This window comes from Lepisosteus oculatus, chromosome 5 (genome assembly GCF_040954835.1).
Source record: "Lepisosteus oculatus isolate fLepOcu1 chromosome 5, fLepOcu1.hap2, whole genome shotgun sequence".
Taxonomy (NCBI): Eukaryota; Metazoa; Chordata; class Actinopteri; order Semionotiformes; family Lepisosteidae; genus Lepisosteus; species Lepisosteus oculatus.
The window spans coordinates 46,761,096-46,782,986 of record NC_090700.1 but is presented as its reverse complement, the minus strand read 5'-3'; the positions used below and the strand labels follow the sequence as shown (position 1 = coordinate 46,782,986).

Here is a 21,891-nt window from a genome sequence, read left to right as displayed (position 1 = left end):
AAACAAAAACCAAAGCCTTCATTTTAGAACGGTAAATGTTTGTTAAAAATGGAAAAGTAACATTCTTTGCTCTTATGTGTTTTGTTCATTTACAATTGTGCTGCATCTGCCTAGATTTTTTTTTCAAGTCAAATGACTCCTATTAAAAAATAGACATCTTAAAAAATATTATTTTCTAACGGCAGACACCATAGTGCCATAATGGAAATGAGGAGCTAAGTCCCATTTCCATGTTGCAGGTTTGTGAAATGCGTTTGGTTAAGCTCTTTTATAAACCATCCCCCTGGACCCTGTGGAATGGACACTCCAAGATTTGACAGCCTTGCCTGACAACGTCTTGCCATTCAGTGTCCACATACATCTTCATCTGTTGGTGCTTTTCGGCGAAACGATGTGTAACAGGAGCAATATTCTAACATGCCCGGGTCTGATGGAAATGAAATTCAGTAGGACAGAGAAGAGGAATATATTATTTTCAAAGGAATCATGCCTTTCACTTCTAATTGGAATAATGGGAGCTCATGCTTATGCCATAGAGCAAAGTGCAGTCATAGCCTTGATGGTCACACATGACCTTGGAAGGGCTGGAATTTGCTCCTGGAGGTTTAAGGCAAGTATACCGCTGAGCCCAGCTATGGCCTCTTTTATGTTGCAGTTTTAGGCTACAAAATGCCCCCTGTTGATCTTAGTTGTGTGCACTTTGGTTAAAAGCTTTTATTTTGAGGGGAGAGAAAATATGGCCACATGCATATGAAGGGTACAGTGACACTTGTACAGAGTCACACTTGTGAGGGTTTGGTGCTGAGAATCATCATGAATTGCTAAATTTGCCTACTGTATAACCAAGTCCACTCCTATATCACCACATAATGTACTACATTATACAGTGTGTATGGTTAAGTAGCATTCGGTTACATGATTTCTAAAGTACTAGAAATTCCTAACTAATCAAAGGGTTAGTTTGGTAAAAAAAGCTGATGCATTGGCTTTAAGTTAATTAAAATTACATTGATCAACTAAAACAAAAAAACAGTGATCACAAACGTATTGCAATTAGCTAAAATAAACAACATGAATCCCTCCTCTACTGTATGTCCAGTGAATGCCTGCACTTTTATCTCTCTGCAATAAAACTGTCAGTGAGCCTGTAACGTCAACTCCAGTCTGTCATACCTCAAACTGCCGACACAGAACCGGGCAAGTTTGTTACAGAATAAAAACAGGAACACGCCGAGATGAGGATACTGGGTAGGGAGTGCTTGGGCAGGGGGAAGGGGGCAGGGAGAGGTTCATTCATTAGCTGGATTCGTCTCATGATTCTAGTCTGTTGCGCCGCTAATTGGACAGTTGCGGTTAACAGCCTTCATCTTGGTTTCATCCTGCTCTGCTCCTCTTCCATACACGACCACGCTGGCAAAACCAAATCGCAAATAAGCGCTTTCACCAATCTTGAAATTCACAGATGTCAATTCCCTTCTGTACATCAAAGTGGGTTATTCTTTACAATGATTATCTCTGCATATGTTTTTTTTTTCAGCATGGTTTATTTGGACAGTGTCTTACAGTCTTCACAGTAAAAATCTTCATGTGGTATTTGAAAGCACACTGTGGCTCCATTGACAAGGAGGGAAACTGCAGAGTGACAGCACAGGAAAAAAGCTGGTCAATCAAGCACTGTGTGCGCCTCACTTGGTAAATGCCAAGTAGCTTCTAGAGGGAAAAGGCATTTAATGTCAAGCATTTCAGAAACAAAAGTCCAGACTAGGAAAATAAATTTATGGCCTTTATATTCTAATCGCCCAATCTGCTAGGTAATGACTGGTTTCCACACTGTGTTTTTTTTTCTAGTTCATTTCCTTTTAGTTTTTTCTGGACGGACATCTGAAGATTTGTGTCTTAACATCCACAGTGGGAAACTGAAACTGAGTGAATGGCACTGTACAGTACGCTTACGGAGGGAGCTGTTTTTATGTCACTTTCCGTGAGGTGCATGTACAGTGTGAGTGCCCCAATTCTTAAAAGCTCCAGTTCTAAAAACAGAGATGCAGAATAAGCAGTAGGAAATGAGTAAAAAAATCTCTTGCAGTCTGTCTGCTGAGAGTAAGTTGTTAATGTCTATTTCTTTTCAACTGCAGATGAGCTAGCTTTTAAAATCAGCCCGTTATTACTTTGCTCCTCCACTCTGACATTTAACCACTGCTCCTGTTAGCAGTGAAGACTGTTTTAAATAATGCACAGCGAAAACCCTCTCATTTCACAACTAACATGTATTTTCTTTCACGACAATGCAGGAGCGTCTGTGTTGCCTCTTTCTCAACAGTAGGGATATAGCAGAGAAATTAATGAAGGCGTTAGACGGTGTTACAACAAACAGGAGAATAAGAAACCAGCAAGCCGTGTGTCAGTTACACTAAGGATTCACTGTATATGAAATCTGTCAGCTGTAATAATTGTAATATTTAAATTAGCCTAAAAAGTATTTTCCATAAACAGTTTCTTCACCAACTTTGACAAGTGTATTCTAGTTTATTGCTTATTCTTGTGGCTAATTGGCTATTAAGCTTTGAAACCTGAACTATTCCTATTGGCTTGTGGGGAAGAATACCGTGCAAGAATAAATGATAAATTTCTGTTAGCTGTGGCATTACCTGCAGTATTGCACCATCTGTTTGCCATTTTAGAGCCGCCTAGTCCCCTGCACACTCCTTCTGAATGTGACGTGCTCAGATTAACTGACTGTGAGCTCAGATCAAACACGCCTGTTCGTGCGCTCCTCATGAATTGTTCTGTCCTTCTCTAGATCGTTCTCTTCACGGCTGTCCAAGAGTCTAGCAGATTGAAAACAGCTGTCCTCAGCAGGGTTTGGGGTCCCATATGGAGTGGCTGCTTGGGCACTCTGTCCCTTTAACATCTCAGAGAGACACTCAATCACCTGGGGATCTGTACTTAGATTGGCTTTAGTTATGTGTACACTGTTCCCATTGCTTCCCACGATAATGGAAAGACAGATTTCACGGCTCTGCATTTTCCATGAGATCACTAATTCTGTACTGGCAAAGAATTGCTGTATATTCCCTTCATTTGACAGCTTAATAATGGACAGGGCACCAATTAAATATCATGGAAATGATATTGATTTAAAACTTCCGGTATATTAAAGGTTGGTGTTTGTGGTTCTCAGTCCTTCCTCATGGCTCGCCCGCCCTTTTCATTTTCTTATTTCTTGCTGACCGTGGGCCTGGTGCCCGGGTGATCTATGATCTGCTGCAGAGCAGGAAGCTGGAGCCGTCAGTGGGAAGGAGTCTGTCTGGAACTCACATGGACTTTTACGAGCTAGATGGGATGATTGATCTCTTCTCATTTGTAACAGTTATGCTCATTTTTGTATTATTTTCGTCTGAACATTTCTTAGGGTCAGCATGTCTGCAGGGTTTCTAGGTCTCCTTAAAGTAGGCGCACCTGCAGGACTGTCCAGCCCAATCAGTTAAGGCTGTACTTAGATGGGTTGACTTAAGAACTGTGTTGGAATGAGCACCGGCAAACACACCTGTCCTTCAGAACCTACTGTAAGGCAGGAGACCTCTGCCTTAGACACCACACCTTTCAGTTTTCTGCATTTCATATCATGGGGTTTACTTTGTTTTGTTAACTCAGTTATACCTGTAAATGATTGTTAGAAAAAGTGTGCCACAGTGTGCACTATGGAGTTCAGTTCAAATATTCAAATACCACACAAATGAGAACAAAAACTGCTTGTTCTCATGGTAACAATGCAATGACTTTGCTAGGGCAATCATCACACCAATCTGAAATGCACATACCTCCCTCACAAATTGTTGTTTCATTGCCCACATTAAACCCAGCTGGCTGTTCGCATAATAAGTATTAGTTTTAAGTAAGGGATACAAGGACCACTCCTTATCTGTGATTGAGCAAGGGATAGTAACAAGTAATTCTACTAAAAATTCGTGTAAATTTCGAGTAAGACAAAACTAGCATAGAAGCTCTTATGTCATGTATAACCGTGTAATATCTAAAATTTGAGAAATTTCTGTCAAAAACTCATGCTGATCTTTATTCAACCTGTGGCATCCCAGACATTCAATATTAAGGAAAAGTTGTCTTTGAGATCTACTGTAAGTGACTGTCAAATTGTTAATGAACCTACAGTATACAATGGGTAAAAAGTGAAATCAGTTTATCTTCATTTCTGAGTATAATGACTTATTACTTACAGTAATATTTACTTATTAGAAAATATTTTAATGTTCCTGGTTCTCAGGTCTGAGACAATAGTTTAGTACTGTCAAAGCCTGCAGTCCTGGCAGTGTTCACATACTGTAGTGCTGCATGCAGACGAGCTGAGTGAGTCAGTCCAAAAGAGCTGTTTGAGGGAAGAGAGATGTCATTTCGGCAGAAAACCTCAGCTGCTCTTTAACTCAGATATTCTAAAAGTCGGCTCTCGTTCAGGGTACACAATACCATAAGCCATCAAAATAAAAAAAAAAACAGGTCTGTAAGGTAGATTAAAGTTTTAGGATGAAAATGAAATATGCATAGTTTGCTTTTGTGCGATCCTTCATTATTACAGAATATCATTTGCTGTACATAGGCATGAGACCCTTTTCCTGCATATTTTTAGCACATTTTTCTAAAGTTAGTATTTAATGCTTATACAGAGTCATTCTTCTTTGTCTTCTTGCTGGAAATATTAGTAACTATTGTTATTGCTGTTACTATAGGGAGTGTCTCATTTTAGAGCTTGCTGAGCTTTCATTTACAGCGTCACGGGTATAGGTGGCTCTGCTGTTCATCTCTTACTGGTCCCTCCTGCCATGTGTTCTAAGAAGACTGTTCTTTGATGTTGTAAAAAGCAAAACTGAAAATGCTCTTGGTTTTCCCATTTCTGTGTGTCACTCAGCAAACTAAGGCACCTGCAGAATTCAGTAATGGAGGCTTTCTGGGGTTTGTTTTGAGACGCAGGCAAAGAGGTGATCTTTCTGAATCTGATGCACTGGGACCCTGTCCTTTTACAGGGTGATGCCTGGCCTCAGTACGGCAGGAGATTGTCAGGAGTGAGTGGCTGTGCGCCATCACTTTAAGAACATGGAGTCCCACACCAGGCTGTGGAGATGCCGCAAGATAATCAGTTCCTTACAGTCTGCTGCAGTGACAGCTGTTGTCACTAATTGGGAGGCTGGAAGAGAGATTTGCATATTAAATTAACTGACCAGCCCCCTTCCTTCATATTAACACCTCTTTGGAGACCGTATCCCATGACTGAAATTTTAAGTATGTGTTTTCCTCAATTCAATTAGATCGCAACATAATCAAGTTTTCACCTCTCCTTTTTCTTCAGTCAGAGACAAGAAGGAAGTGGCTTGAAAAAAAAAATCTTAATTAAGTCTTGCATTACACTGCAACCAGTACTAATGGATTTCCTCATTGAGCAGAGGAAAATCTAAAAACAGACGAGCGCTGGTAAACAGGCACCCTAATGACAAGAAAACTGAATTAATCATTTGATCATTTGACATGAAAATGCTGGAAAAAGGAGAGAAATGTCACGGTGGGTGCCAAGAATAAAGAGAAACTTACATTTCCTTTCACAGTTTACATTGACCATTAAATTAACCAGTCACAGCTCCCTGCATGTCTCCCAGCACATCTGAATCACCCGTGCTGCTCATCAGGCAAAGGAACAGCAATGCATTCTGTCACTTTCCTCTGGAAGTGGATAAGAATGGTGATGAAGGGGAAGGTTCTGGATTAGGGAATTACATATTTTGAAAAGATAACAATCAGAGTTAAGACTCTGAAAGGCCAGTTTCCTCCCTGCGCGGCTGCTTGGGAGTTTTAGCCTGATCTAGGCGGTGTCTGAAATATTCTGAGACTTCAGTATTCTTTTACCCTTCTCCTGACCTGTGTCATTCAATGACTTTATACCTGACCGAGCCCTTCGGTTGATTCTTTGTTTGAAATTCACTACCTGACCAAGGAACCTCTCAGAGATTGGTGTTTTTGTTGTGAAATCCTGAGAACCACTGATACTGCACGCAGAGGTCACTCAGCTAACTTTGTGACTCAGTAAGGTCATTTTGTGCATCTAAATTAATTTAGGCTTGCCACAGCTAAGGGTTTGATTACATAAGCAATCATCCACCCATTTTCATACTGCTTTATCCAGTTCAGGGTCTCAGGGGATCTGGAGCCTATCCCAGCAAGCAAACAAACTCAAATATAAATAATACAAACTCTATGCAGATACTTTAGCACCCCAGCTACAGAACTGAACCCAGGGACGCAGCGCTCTCAGGCAGCAATGCTAACCACTGCGTCACTGTGTCATCCGCCTAAGCAATCATGACTTTACCATTTTTCTTTCATATTATTTACTCTTCTTTCTTGTTCTTTGCTTTGAATGCATAGGATAGGTTTTGTGTATAACATATTAATTGCTACTTCAAACTGTCATGCCTGCCAGCTTTAAAGCCACAAAATGTGAAAACTGTGCAAAGTCTGAATATGTTTGCAAGGCACTGTGGATGTCAGAGCTGTGGAAAATAACAGAGTACAGTACCTGTGCTCTTTATGTCCGTGTGCTGAGAAGCTGTCTTATATGTCTCTCGATAAGCCACAAGATCAGCACAGATAAAGGTTAGTGTTATTTAAATGCATTAAATGGGAATTGGGAGATGTGTCAATCCAGGCAAGGGAGTGTTTACTCTGCGGGTCAGTCTGCCAACGAAAAATACAAAGCAGTCAAGGTTTAAAACAAAAGGAAATACTGAGACTATGGGAGGCTCTGATAAGTGCTGAACTTTCATGCCTTTTGCTCCATGGTAATTTTCTGCGATTTGGCATTCACTTTGGTGATGCAAAATTCCTAATGAGCGCGTGCGAGGACACACAGAGCGGCACCTTGCCTTCGTGTTGTGCCCTACTGTCTCTGCTTCTGTCAGTGCTGCTGCGGGTAATATCACTGGAGTTGTGACGGGGTCAGGCCGTGTTAATTATTTGCGTGTGCTCCTTGGATTGGATGAATGTGTGATCAGGAAATGTCAGTGCACAGTGGTTCATAGTGGCTCATGGGAAAAAGTCTCCTCTGCTTGATCGTATCATTTGCGATGGTGGGTGTCGGCTTCCAGTGCGGCCACTCATTACATTAATGGCCTCGGCTCTTCTTCTGCCGGCAGAGGTTGGGGGGTCCTTATGCTTGCTCGACTGAAGCGCGCTCTGGACCCCAGCAGAGCTCAGCCAGGACGTGTGTCATGCTAGCAGGACCGGGGCAATAGATGTGATGAAGGAGGGAGCTGAAGATCACAGTGCCAAGAGAGATCAAAGCCCAGTCATTCCAATGATTGAATTTCAAGATGTTTTTTTTTTGGTTTAATTGCAAAGAATAAGAGTCTGACTTCCAGAGTGGAGCTGGTGTTTTTGTTCTATAAAAGCTTTCATAATCTTTATAAAGGTTCCCATCAATGTGACCTAAATACTGTTATTAAAAGCAATATTTTTGCAGATTTTGGAAAACCTTTAATATTTAGAATTTTATTGCTCCTAAAATCTTATAGAAAGAGAAGAATTATTAAGGGCAGCTGTAGTGTTCATTGGTAAATGTTTTTTTGTTATAGTTTTAGAAAATACAGTACATTAACTGCTCTGTTTACTGTATCCCCAAATCTAAATCCTTGCTGTTTCTATTGGACACTCAGAAAAATATTTCTCTCTTTCTAATACACTGTTACCGCAAACACTTTGTGTTACTACAGTATTGCTTTTTTTCCACATGTTGAATGATCTTTAATTTAACTAAATAATTTCAGCCCCTCATAAATAATTTGCTGGTTATTGAAAGACCTTAAGATTTGGTGGACATTGTGAGCACTTAAACAGCATAAGATGTGCACATTTAATAAGGTATATTTAATCATAAAAGTATTCCATCTCAAAGATTTTTCAGATGATCACAGATAATTGTGGAGTCTATGTATCACCCTGTCACAGTACACAGGCCGTATGATGTATACTCGTAAATGAGAGGCAATCTTAAAAAAACGGCGATGTTTTGGATCCCAGGATGTCTTTAAGAGGGTAGAAAGTTAATAAGTCAGTTATATTAAACTGCCAGCACTGTGTATGTGCAGCTAGTCGAGAGACAGATAAAAGTGAACTTGCAGCAGTCTCTTGAAATTGCACACAGAGGAATCCAAATCACTTTGAATGTCTGGTGTTACTTATTTTACCCCATTTCATTACAGCAGCAGTTAATCAGTCGCTCTATTATCAATGTTGTTTTTACAAAATGATGGACTCAGTGATGATGACAGAGGACATTTGCTATGGTGCTATAAAACTGGTGCATTTTGTTTTCTGACGTGAAAGTCACTTTGTTATTTAGTACTGTAGTTTCAAATGGTTTTCAAAGCAGTTTTATTGGGCAGTTGAAAAGGAACTTTAAAACTGGTATGCACTTTACTTTAGCAGTAGGGTTTAATGCATTTCTCACTCACATTTGCCTAAAAAATGTAAGGTAACTTCAGAGATAGTTTTTAAAGTCAAAATCAATTATTTAAAACATGGTATATCTACTTTTTATGGTGATAGAATCCAAATGATTTCACCCTTTCTCTTGTCTGAATATATCTTTGCAATGATGATAAATGTATTACTGTTGCCTTTTTTACATTAGCAGCCCTTGTAGCTTTGACCTTTTAAGGGCCTTTATAGTAGTAAATTCTGACAGATGTTTTAAAACTGGCCTTATATCAACCTTTGCCATTATTGAAGTTTCCTAGCAGTTTATGATGATGATATTAGACTGTCTACAAATTGCTGGATTAAGCCAAGCTCTCTGGGTCATTTGTCATTTTGTAAATTGTTAGTGCCATCAGCGCTAGGCACATGTGTGTAAATGTGCCCAGCGAAGCACACTGCAATTGTTCTGTTGTTTTTTCTGTAACGTACTGTATTGCACATACGGGAGACATGGTAGCTCAGAGTACAGTACTGCTGCGTCACAGCCCTTGTGTTGTAGGTTCAATCCCAGTCCGACGTACCTCCTGTGAGTAGTTTGCATGCTCTCCCCTTGTCCATGTAGGTTTCTTCTGGGCGTTTAGGTATCCTGCCATTTCCCAAACACATGCTGGCTAGGTTAGTGTCCTGTGTTTCTGAGAGAGGTTCCACATTGCTGGGGCATTGAATTCACTAACGAAGGTCGCTGCCTCTTTAAAATTCAACCACTGCCCTCTTAGAAATATACAGGCATTGCACGTTAAATGCAAAAAGATCAGATCGTTCTTTGGTGTTCCCTGTACGCTATTTGGATCCCTTCTGTGCCTGCAGTGTGTGTCAGGTACTGTGCTTGAAGTGGCATTATGATAATTAGAATATCTGCTATGATGTCAAGGTTTTGGAGCAAAGCTCTTGCCTCAGTTCAGAAGTGAGTAATATTATAATTTACGGAACCATATTACGTGATAATATGATATGTATTAAGTGCTGCAGTGTTTTAGAGGAGGAAGTCATCTGTGCCTTTCGGTAAATTCTGGGTGTCTGCCTGCTGGCTGACTCCAGATTGTTGCATTATGTGTCTCGATTGACATGATTAGCCGCCCAGTAGCAGGGCAGCAGCAGTTCAGGAGATCAGTATTTGTTTAATAACAGACCATCTTTCAAAAGTAGATTGTGCTGCCGAGCCAAAAAAAGTTCTGGATCCAGATATCCAGATGACTCTGCAGGCCCTTTCTGAAGTGAAATACAATTGAGCACTGCTGCACTATTTGCATGTCTTCAAGCATCCGCTGGCTTACATTTTACACTTAATAAAGACCCCAGCTGTTTTTCCACATGCAGGAGAGTATCTGGATGTCTTCAAGTGCTTTGGAAATGGGTTTAGGCCAAGATCTGTATTGGAAACAGAAGGCCTGTACTGGGGTTGGTGGCAGTGGGCCCATGCGACTTTTCAGAGCTGCTCACTCTGCTTTGGTTTGCTCACAGGATCTTTCTGTTCTCCCTCCCAGATCAAGTTTGACAGCGATGGTGTCTGCGTGTGTTGTGAGATGCAGCAGCAGAGTCCCGGCTGCAATAACCTAGGGGAAACGCTGAAGCTGAACCCACTGAGGGAATGCAACACCATCCGGCTGAGGCTGAAGGTGGGTCAGCATGCACAACTCCTCACTGGGGTGGATACAGGTGTTGGGAAGGTCCGTACGTTTTTGCGTCAAGAGAAAATCCGAGAGAAGACCACCTCAGGGTACAGTCATTCTGACAGGTGTCTTGCTCAGTGCCTGAGTCTGTTTGTTCAGTGAAGGTGTCTGCTGAACTGCCAGCTTGCATTTCTTTTTAAGTGGGGATTTCTGTAGCACTGCTGATCTGATGCTATCACAATGACTTTTGTCACGACACTGAAATCCACAGCAAGGTTAGTTTTCAGCTTTTTGCTTTCCAGTGGTTGTCACTAAGCTCATCCCTGGCCCATCCTCATCCATCCAATCAGTTGTGAGGCATTTGAAAACACAGTGCTCAGAGATTCAAAGATCAATCCAGTAGTGTTCAATTTACACCAGTCCACGTGAAAGAGCTGTCTTCATTCTTACATACTGTAAGTAGCTTATGTTCATTTCACATTTTTTTCTTTTTCTTTAGTATGGCTCATTATTTTTGTTGCACACATTCAGTTTTGTTATATTTTTCACATCTCGGCTTGCGGCAATAAACTTTGCACCCGCCCGCGGGAGAGAACAAGGAAGTGCAGGCGAACTCCTCTGACCCTCCCTCCCACCTTTGAGCCTCTTGTCTTTTCACACATCACAGGCAACAGTCCCGCAGTGGAGGTTCGGCTACAATTGAAAAGGATTCAATCACCAGTGAGGCAACAGGGAGCGCTGTGTTACTATGAGTTGAGAGAGCCCCAGACCATCTAAGCCTACCCTCCCCTTGGCGGCACTCAGGGGGAGGGTAGATACTCGGACAATTGAGTTCCAACACTTGCGGAATCCCTGTCACATTCGGATAGTGACATGGCCTATGCTCAGACCCAGATCATTAAGCTCAGATGAGCTCTTCTGTCAGTTGAGCCAGTCACCAAACTTATTTCAATTTCATTGGTAACAAACTGCACATGCACTTTTAAATATTATACATCATATTTTTAATTTCTGTAATTAATATGAGTAAATGGATACTCTGCTCTAAAATACCCAAGTCATTTAACTTATCTTAGTCTCACAGTGAACCCACAATTGAAAACCTCCAGCACTACTACAAGAAAGAAATTTAGACAGCTAACAAATGGTTTAACACTTATCTTTTGTTCGGGCTCTAGAAAACAGCTGTGTGAGTGTTGTTGACCAGGCTAAGTTTCTGCAGCTGTCATATATAAAACTGATACAGATTAATGAAATAGTGATGGTACTCTTGAACACAGACAGCTTAATTTAGAGGGTATCTCTTTCTGATGCTTTCATTTTCTGTTTCTTCTTCAGTAAATCTGTTAAAAAGATCCCTTCTGCAACATATACTGTATTTGAGTCCGAAATTATTTTCAAACACTTTTTATTGATTTCAGGTATAGCATCAATTGAGAGAAGAGTCAATGTGTTTTACATTTATTACAGGAGCTCATAAAAATGTTTCTTAATGAATCCTATAAAAGTATTATTAAGTGATATGAGAGTTACTCCACTCCGGGATTTGATGTGGCATTTCTCATTACTATTGTAATGAACAATAGAGCATCCCTTACAGTAGACCCCCAAGGAGTGCTATGGAGGGTTTCTGCACCAAAACAAACTCAAAGTTTGTTCAGTCTGATTATCAGGTTCGTACATTTTTGCCTGTCATTTTGAAAATTATTTTAATTCTTTAGGGTTTGAGATACAACACTAAGCCTGCAGCATTAGAGAAAATATTAATGAACAGATCTATTGAAATGCATCCCTATTTGCCGTACAAATCCATTTAAACAGACACCGCATGAGTTCTGGTGAGAAGAGGCACAAATGACCCTGTCTTCCTGCCCAAGTAGCTTTGAATTTAAATTGCAGCTGAGGTTGCCTTTGACGTGTGCCAGGGAGCTGTTTAAACTTTCTTACAGAGATCCAGGATGGTGAAAGTCTCTTTTCTTGCAAAGGATTACTCTGTTCCAATGCCCAGACTCCTGACATTGTCTCCCCAAGAAACCATGCCCTCTCTGTGCAAGCACAATTGAAAGTGTCTGACAAAGCCCTTGATGTATTCATCTTGAGTAAGTGCCTTTACTTCATGCAGTTCCTTTTTATGGTGGGCCACATAATAAAGAGAACCAAACATAAATGAAAATGAATGTATCTTTAAAAAGAAAAAACAGATGTGGTATTGCTGTTCATTTTGAACCATATAGAACTTTATTCTAATGAATCTGCTCAGACGAAAGAGCTCTTAAAATGATCTTTAAATTAATTCAAAATGGATGTGGCCTGGGCTTCTCATATTTCTTTTTTTCTGTGTTCACTTAAACATTGACTTTCTATCAAAGACATTAACTATACTGTATTAAGTTGTCCTAAGCTGTTTAGAAGCTACTCAGTTCGCATGAAAACCATCTGTACTTTAATACAAAAAAGGTTAGAATACAGACAACACAAAATAATTTCATTAAATAAAGAAATGAAGAAGCAGTCCCAGTTGATCTTGTGTCTTTCCACAAAGAAAATCCACCAGTTACATTTAGGACACCCTTCTCAACTCCCTTCATGTAGGCTAGAGCCCCAAATTCATCTCCTTATATTCCATGTCCATCCTTGTTCCCCCACTCCTTTAGAACTGTCGTCCTGTTTCCCTTCTTCACTTTTACTTTAAAACCCTAGAACAGACAACACATCACTACCTCTGCACATCAGTCCCTGCCCATCTGTTGGCATATGTTCAAGTTTCATCTGTTTGAGCAACATTTGTGATCTCTTTCGACTGCTTCATTCAATAACTCATACTCACTGTATTGTATTTTATGTTTTATCTTAATTTCCTAATTATCTTTAATTTCTGAGCTGGCAAAGTTATCAGACAGTTGGACTTGTCTAATGTTATGGTGTAATACATACTTACTGGTTGTTTGCATTACTAGACTGCATCCATATCTGTATGCTGTTCTTACTATTTCATTTTGTTTACATTCTACAGTACTTCCAATACTCCTTAAGGTTCTGCTCGCATCCATTGCCATTTTATTAATGTAGTTTATTGTTATTATTTAGCTTATTGTATGCAGATGACTGCCGGTTGTATATATGATTTAATACTACTACTAATAATAAAAAAATAATTACCATTATAATAATATCAACAATTATTATTATTATTTGTCTTTATCAGCAAAAAAAGGTCATATTAATATATTGACCTCATCTCAGCCAGCAAAGGACTCATGAGATATCTCTGCTTTTTGACTCTTCACTACCTGGACGTGAACCTTGTTTCCCGAATGGCTGTGGAAAGCTGGAGAGATCTCATGAGCTGTGGAGTGGGTGCTAGCGAACTGATAACATGCATGCTTCTGTGATTATGAGCCTTAATTATTGACAGGATACTCTGTGATAGCCGAGCTTTGGAGCCCTTGTGTTATCAGTTACCCCAGATACTCACTTCTAATTTACATGCAGTCAGTGTCCTGGGGTCTCAGCTGGAGAAGAATATATACTATGCAATCTGCCTGTGCATCCATAGCACGTCAGTATGATTTTAATCCTTCCTGCTGCCCTCTTTGTACTTCATCAGTGATGCACCGTTTCTCCCATGCCCCTCCCCAGCCTCACGCCAGGTCTGCCCTTTTGTAGTGTCTGTGTTAAACCTCTTTGTCTTTCCGTTGCCTGAAAAAGCAGCATTCGATCTGCTTGTGCCTTTGCAGTGGCCTGTCAAGAAGCTAAATCGTAGAAAAGCTAGGAAAAGGCTGAATAAAGTCTCTGTGCGTTCTTCTCCTATCCATTGTAGTGTCCCTGTACTAAACACAAGGAGCTGTATTCATAAATCACATGCCATCATGCTAAGTTTACGCCAGCGTTTTTTTTTCCAAGTAAGAAAATGGTGTGACAGAGTTGGAAAGTGTCCCATGAATCTATCCAGATGATGAATAAAGTCTTTCAGTAGTCTGTGTAAATGTTTCTTCTTAATTTTATGTGAACTTAGGATGGATAACACGCATGTTGTGTTTCAGTGTGTGCTTAGGTTTACCAGAAACACCTTCTGTTTTGTTGCATTTTCACAAATTGAAGAATCGCATGCCTCACAGATTCCACACACCAGAAGAAAAGCATGCTCTGAGGTGACGCTTCAGAGACCAAAAGAAGGTCTGTAATAAGTAACTACAGTAGATCCACATTTTCTAAGTGTCTTTCTGAAGAATATGGAAAATGGAAAGATAGCTCTTTTGACGTTCTACACATTTGTCAAAACAGGCTCCTGTGAGACTTGAGGTTAATGCAAGTTTTGTGAAATATTTTACAGAGTGTGCTGTAGGCCTTTTTATGTGCTACCCTACAATTTCCACTCAGGCAAGCTGTTTTAAAATGTATGAAATTCTGGTATATCTTATTTCATGGGAAGCGTTGTTGTATTGGGACTGGTAGGTATGCATGTTGCTCAGGTAGGACTGTTAATGCTATGCTAAATACACACAGGTAGAAAGCTGTGAAATTTGAGAATGGAGAATCAGTATCTCTACCACTAATTGTTCACAGGTTTTTATATGCCCTTGTTTACCTTGTCTGTGCAATTATTTGTAGCAGATTTTTACATTACACCCAAATCCTCAGAATCTCTTCCAATGCCTAATGTTTTAAGATAGGTGCTGATTTTTAAAATATTTATTTCCCAGTTTGCTTAATGTATGTACAACGAAAAAATTCTACTAGTGTAGAAGTAAAAGCTATCTGTAGAGATTACATCAGCTAATGAGTATTTAGCACACACTGAAAAATAGGAATTTCAGTAGAACTAAAAGATAACTTGTAATGCTAATTTATTTGATCCAAAAAATCAATCAATAATCAAAAGTCTTAACCTTCCACATGTTTTAATCTAACCACAGACTAGCTGAGGGCAAGGTCATTTGGAGAGGTGGTGTGTTCTGTATGCACAGCCCATTAGCTGTTCCCTTAAATGTATTACCTCTGCAGCTCTGACATGAATTACTATGTAAATATGTAAATGGTAGTCACCCAGAAGACCTTTATATCAGTGCTCACATCTGTAAGGCAGATGTATAGACGTTTCCAGCACTAGAATAACACAAACAAATCCTTTGCTAATGGCAGTCAGATTATATGAACAGACAAAAGCAGAAAGGAAATAAAAGAGATCGTTTTCAGTTTGTATGTTTTCTCAGTTGTCTGTGAAGTGGCTTTGTGTGTTGAACTTGCTGAGAGCGGGGAGTGAGTGTGGAGAGTGGATGAATGGGCAGAACTGTCAGAGGCTTTTCTGAGAAGAGTGTTTTTATTAGGACCAAAGCCCGTGCTTTGGAGAAAAGGCGCCACCCTGTGGTGAGATTTAGCATGGTTGAGGTTTAAAGGGATCCGCTTGAGTGGTGCATTGGCCTTACCAGTGGGGCTTGGAAATGAAGGCTGCTCTGTCAGAGGTCTCTCCTGTAAATTCCTGCAGCAGTAGCTCAGGTACTAGGTAGATCATAATGCACCACACTGTATATTTATCTTTCAAACCCAAAGAGGATAGGAATGCCTTCAGGGCAGGAGTTACCTTAATGGTCAAGTCTCACAAATTGGAACCTGATTGAACACGGACCGGAGCGTGCTGTTTACTCAGACTGTGTGGTTAGTGATTCAACCTTCTGATAAGTTTTCAACTGCCTGTCTGTTTATAATTCCACGAAGGATTTCCTGCGATCTTTCGTTCCTTGCAGAATGAATCGCTTGACCTGTGGCTGTTTAGAAAGGGGGCAGCAAGCGGAGTCTGTTTCACCTTAGCTTGGCGACACGAGTTTTTGTGGCTTTGTACGCTTAAGAAAACAAACAAAAACATGTGCAAGAGTCCTTCTTTTTTTTCAGAAAGGCAACAGTTTTTCTAGGATATTGCTGCAGTGTAATGCAAGGCAGCTTTTAATAGGAACTATGAAATGCCACATCAGTAGTGATCCTCTGCCATGTGGTGTAGAGATACACGGAATATTTGCTGGGTTATTCCAGGGGAACAAGGCAGCGACGGCGTGTTTAGAAGCTACAGTACAGTATGTGACACGAGAAACATGAGAGAATCGGCAATGTGGAGTATTGCTTAGGGGTTTATATCCCTGATGGTACACTGCTGTTGTATATTCTCTTGCATTGCTCCAGTATATGACTTTTCTCCAGGTCATCACTGTAAGTGGGAAACCACTTTCAATTGGTTTGCCGAGTAAAATAAAGTAATAGAGAAAGAATCAAGCAAGCATTTCCTGGAATTAAGCAAGCATGTCCTGTTTGGGAACTCCGTTCTTTTATAAAGAAACGAGACAAATCTGCTGTTGGCGTTTTAAAAAAACGAAGAAGAAATTCGTGACGGAAGTGTTGCTTTTCCGCTGTCACTGATTTAGCTGAAAGGCTTTTGCCAGTTTGTCGTCTTTGGGTTACAGCTTCTTGCAGTAAGAGTCAGCTGTATAAGTGTGTCTTCTCGTAGCTCCGAGGGTAGCTGTGCAGAAGGTGTCCTTCCTGTTTAAAAGAAAAACGACCGAATAAAAATAAGTTGTCGTACGCGAAAAGAAAATGGAGCGTGTAATTTTTTTCGGTTTGTTACTGTGAACCTAAGCTATGCTCAAATGAACTATAAGTTTGTCTTCATAACGAAAAATGAACATGACACTAAAGTAGAAACTATTTTCACAGCAGCAATTATGGTAAAAAAAAAACAGCATGATTTATGTTTCATATGGAGTGAATTACTTTAACCGCATCACTGCTGATCACAAAACGATCTGTCAATCATTGTTTTCAGAGCTCGTTGTCTAGCTTCATGCCTTTTTAAAAAAACAAACAATTAGCAGTTAGTGACAGAATCCATTTTGTCAGATTTGTGCCTTAACTGAGGGATCATACTGTATCCTATAGCAGTTTTGCAAGCAGTCATCTTGGTCAAATCAAACCTTTTTTTATCTCAGAAATGCATTCCTTTCTGGTGTGAAAGACTCGGGGTACAGAAGTGTCTTTTATTAAAAAGCGTTACACGGGATAGATGTATGAAGTGATTACGCACACTCTTCTGAAGCACCAGCCTCATAACTGTTCTCAGGTTCTGCAGACATGTGAATAAACACAAAATCTAACCATGCTGGAAAAAAAAATTCCAGTATCTATTTTTAACTGTTTGATTTGTTCCCAGTGGAACTGTTTTCTTTCTTTTCTTTACTTTATTTTTAAAGGGCTGAAATAAAGGAAAACAGAATGTGTGACTGTTTTGCCAATGAACTATGTTTCTAAGTGTTTCGATTTATTTTTGGCGAATTTCTAAGTACTTCACTATTTTGCAATAAACAGTGCTCTGAAATGAGTTGTGCAGCTGTAGCCTTGCAGATGCTGTGACCACAGAGCATTTGGGATTTATTTTGTTAAATGAACACTTTGCTTTTAATGCACTTGTCGCCCCGCAAAATACGAATTTCATCCTGGGAGACTTGAAATAAAATCTCGGATTCAGCTTGCGTGTTTCTGTATATGCTTCTTAATTTTAAAATCTGAAAGAGATAAAAGGATCTGATTTCCCACATGACACAAATTAATTATGGACCTTTAATTTGAGCAGATTTCGTCTTATTCCCTTTTCACTGCTCACACAATTGAGCCAGTTCTTTGAACTGGGATGTGTTTGAGGCATTTTCTTTCTGGCCTTGTGCGTGGCTACATTTGTGTCCTGACCTTAATACTGAAGGTTTTTACAAAACACTTACAGATCTATGTGTTCGCTCTATCTTAGGTTTCTAATATTATCCATCCATTTTCCAAACGCTTCTTCCAGTTCAGGGTCATGGGGAGCCAGGGCCTAGTCTGGCAAGCAACAGGCATAAAGGTGGGTCCACAATAGGTGGAACAGCAGTTCACCACAGGTCAGACACACAGACAGAGACACGCACACATTCAACACCAGGGTCAGTTTTCCCATAAACGAATTGCCCTACCACTCCATGCAAACATGGAGAAAACTCCACACAGACAACACACCAGGTCCGGATCTGAGATAGCAACCCAGGGCCCCAGCCATGTTAACAACCACGCCAGTCTGCCACCCAGGTCTCAACGCACAATTATTTCATGATCTTAAAGCATATTATTTTACAGTATATACAACAGAAGAAGCTACCTCTCTGTGCGCGTGTGTCCAGCGATGCACTGGCGTCCCATCCATGGTGTATCCTGCCTTGCTAGGATCGGCTCTGGCTCTCTCATGAACGTGAACTGGATAAAGTGCATTGAAACTGGATGGCTGGATGAACAATGAGTCTTAATGTTAGTGCTTATAGAAAAAAAAAAGCATAATAAATTCTGCTTATGAAGGAGACAGCCCCAGTCTGGGTTTTAGAGGCTGGTGACTCTTAGTAGAGGTTGAAGATCACGCAGTGAGGCCGGGCGTCTGTCCTGCACAGCTGCAGGAGGAGCTGGGAGCTGACTGGAAGGCTCTTGTGTCAATACTGCCGTCAGTGCGCGCCACTGTGTCTCTGCAAACTCACACTGCTCTGACCGAGAGTGAGACCGCCCGCTCCTCACAACACTAAGCATGAGAATATAAGCAGACAGCATATATATTTTAATAGTCTTTTACACTCTGCCCCTACATATTTTAAAAAGTAATATTAGAGAGAAGACTGGTTCTGAATAAATTTAGTCTTTAAGGCACTTTTCTAGGGGGACTCGGATAATGGCCTGTTTTTCTCTTTCCATCTGATAGGTATTTATTTCTAGATATTTTATGTACAACCAATGTAATGGAAAGTTAGATGTGCAGAGAAAAGGGTAATTTCATGGGTGAAAAGGTTTCACTGCTCATTATTGCATTTTGAATTGTTGTGAAATAAGAAAGAAAAGTGCAGTAGTTGAATGCAATCAAGAAGACAAGTGAGTTTTTTAGTGGTCAGACTTATCTGCACACGTCTGTACTCCAGCATACTGCTTTTATAGACATTGTTTTTCTTAAATATTATTGATGAGATTTAAACAATACAGTGCTTTTAGTCATAATACTGTTTTTGCTTGGCATGAGTGGATTTGAGCATGTCTTTTTCTTGAACTGTGGTGTAGGTTTTGTAATTTAAAGCACTTGTGACTGCAGAGGGAAAAAGTCTTTTTTCTTCTGTGGTGGGGAGACTATTATTACTGTCTAGCTGAGAAGTCATGTCGAGTAATTCTTAGCACCTTGTGTGTTCTCTCTGCCTGCACCAGTTGTGGAACAGGTTTTCTTGATCTCTAGTTGTGCAGTGGAGATGGCTAGAACAAAGGAAAGGAATTTCTGATTGGCCCCTTGATAGAGTTTGTACTGTATGTTGGTTTTATAGCAATGGCCCTGAATCTTGATTTGGAGCGAGAACCGTTCGCAGATAAATGATGTTTTTAATCAGTTCTCAGTACAGTGTTGCCAGTTAGAGTAGGGCTTTAAAATAAGTCATTAAAATGACTTCCGTGTCAGGCTGAACAATCTGCATCACAGTTGGAGCTCTCTCTCATCTGGTGCGTGCGGCGAATGAAATCAGATATGAACGCCGAATTCACTTGCGGACGCAGTGTGCCCCCCGAGGCCTGGCACGAGCCATTCACCTTCTCCAAGGCTGCAGAGGGCATGGGGGCTCAGCCTGTGATGTTAGGCACCCTGTTCGCAGCCCTGCTCCTGGAGCCCTACACACATATATACCTGCTGAGTTTAGCTCCAGTCATGCTTTCAATTGCATAACTGTTCCTTTAACTGACTTAGCAAGGAGACTTATTTGAATGGTTCTGACTGTTTAGGAGTTGTAACTCGCAGACATTTCAATCCAGCGCTTTGTTATTTCGATGGAGGTTTCAGGGAGGTCATGAAGCTTGGCTGCCGTGAAGGCCAGCAGGTGTGTGTATTCCCCCAGGACCAGGACCGGGACCGGGAGCCCCTGACCTGGACCACTGGCTGCCTGAGTGATCTCCGGCTCCCTCAGGGCAGACAGTCCAGACAGGCCACCCCGGGCTGCTGCCAACCCCAGGGCTGAGAAAACGACAATGTTTGACTTGCCACTCCCTTACTGTTTTAAAGTATACAGCTGGACTGTGCTTGTGCACGAGACCCCCAGACCGTCCCCTGCTGGAAGAGTGTGGGAAACCCAGCTGTTTGGGTTTGATCCGGGCTGCAGGCCAAACACCTCCCCACACGCTAGTTTGCAGCCGTGGGTGTCCATCTCAGGCTTTGGGCTCTCCGGCTCTCCCTGTGCGTTTGGCTTGCGGATAGAGAAGGGCCCATCTGGGACCCCACACTGGAGCTGGCTGGATCTGGGGTTGTGCACTGAGCCTGTTGTGTATATGGCTTCTCATGTCAACAGCACTCATGTAACAGCTTTGTGCCGTGTGCTGCACAAGCTTCTGTGCCAGTCGTGCCAGGGGCACGCTGGGGTTTGTTAGCTACGCACTGCACTGAGAGAGAATGCTGTCCTTGTGTCTTTGCTGCTAAACCATCTTATTTCACTTCAGTGTGATATTCAGGATTGTTTGCCTGTACCCATTGGAAGCTGTTGAAACGCTTTGGAGAAAACGAGGCATTTCTGTTATGCCTGAGCCCATGGACGCATGAAACTTTGGTTTGTTTCTGTTACCCCTTATTCATACTGTCACTGGCAGAAATGGACAATTCTGCTAAGAATTTTTCTGCTGATGATCAAACAAAATACATTAATAAAACTGTGCTTATTGGACAACTGCAAGTAACACTCCCTTATGAAATTAATCTTACTGTTAAATGAACAGAACAAGATGGGAAAAAATGATTTTTATCTTCAATCAATAGAAGTTGTGTTAGTAACAATTTCTTTATTGACCTGTAGAGCAAATACAGTTAATGGCATGATAACACTCGTGGAAAATATGATTGTGTGGTTTTTAATGTGATGATTGTGTGAAAGAAGATTGGTATGAACCCACAGTACTTTATTGAGCATAAAAAACCATAAACAATTCAAAACAGGACTTTTTTTCTGAAGTATGGAGGTCTTTTCTTTAAAAGATTTTTTTCCTAGAGTGATATGCAATCTGTGAAGCAGCTGACTGGTATTTTAAAGTAATCATGGGAATAGCTGCCGGCTTTAAGTATGTTTTATTGCTGGAACAACTATGCACAATATTCCCAGCTGGATTTTCATATTGTTTCCTTCCCACATTACGTTGCAAGCAAGCCCAGCTTGGAGTTCTAAACAGGAAGTACAAAGAAGGCTGCCTGGAGTCCAATGGCTCAATTCAGTTTCCAACGAAGCGTTCACAAACATTGGAAAGACCTCTCTTAGCTGGATACTGTATTTGTCTTTCATTGTAAAATTGTCCAAGTGCCCTGACAAGAAACAACTGTCCATTTAGAGTGAGGCTGATTTTGGTTGTTTAATTAACCTTTTAAGGTTGTATCGGACTACTGTGAAAGAAAGTAAATGTTTGCATGCGCTGTTGTGCTTGAAAAGGCAGGAAAGATGGCTGAAGGTTTTTGTTTTTTCTCTTCATTGTCAGAATATGATTTACAATATATACATTTAATTCTATTTCCATAGCCCAGCCAGGAGGCTAACACCTTGATTTATAGCGCTTGTTACAAGGCACGCAAGGTGATATACAGTAGCCTATCACTTTGTTCTCACCACTCCATTTTCGCCACTACTGCCACAAGTATGGCGTACAGAGCAGCGCCTTGTTCGACAGCGAAGGCTATTTGATGGGC

At 40.8% G+C, this 21,891-nt stretch overlaps 1 protein-coding gene across 2 annotated transcripts in view; it reads left to right on the top strand.

The window, feature by feature from the left end:
* fam189a1 (family with sequence similarity 189 member A1) overlaps window positions 1-21,891 on the top strand; it is a 146,996-nt gene that overhangs the window by 110,465 nt on the left and 14,640 nt on the right. For both annotated transcript variants that reach the window (XR_001478038.2, XM_015343263.2), the window contains exon 4: window positions 10,023-10,154. Coding sequence is in view for 1 of the 2 variants with exons in the window: in XM_015343263.2 (XP_015198749.2) it covers window positions 10,023-10,154 (132 nt within the window). In the remaining variant the exon portion in view is untranslated. The remainder of the gene's footprint in view (window positions 1-10,022; window positions 10,155-21,891) is intronic.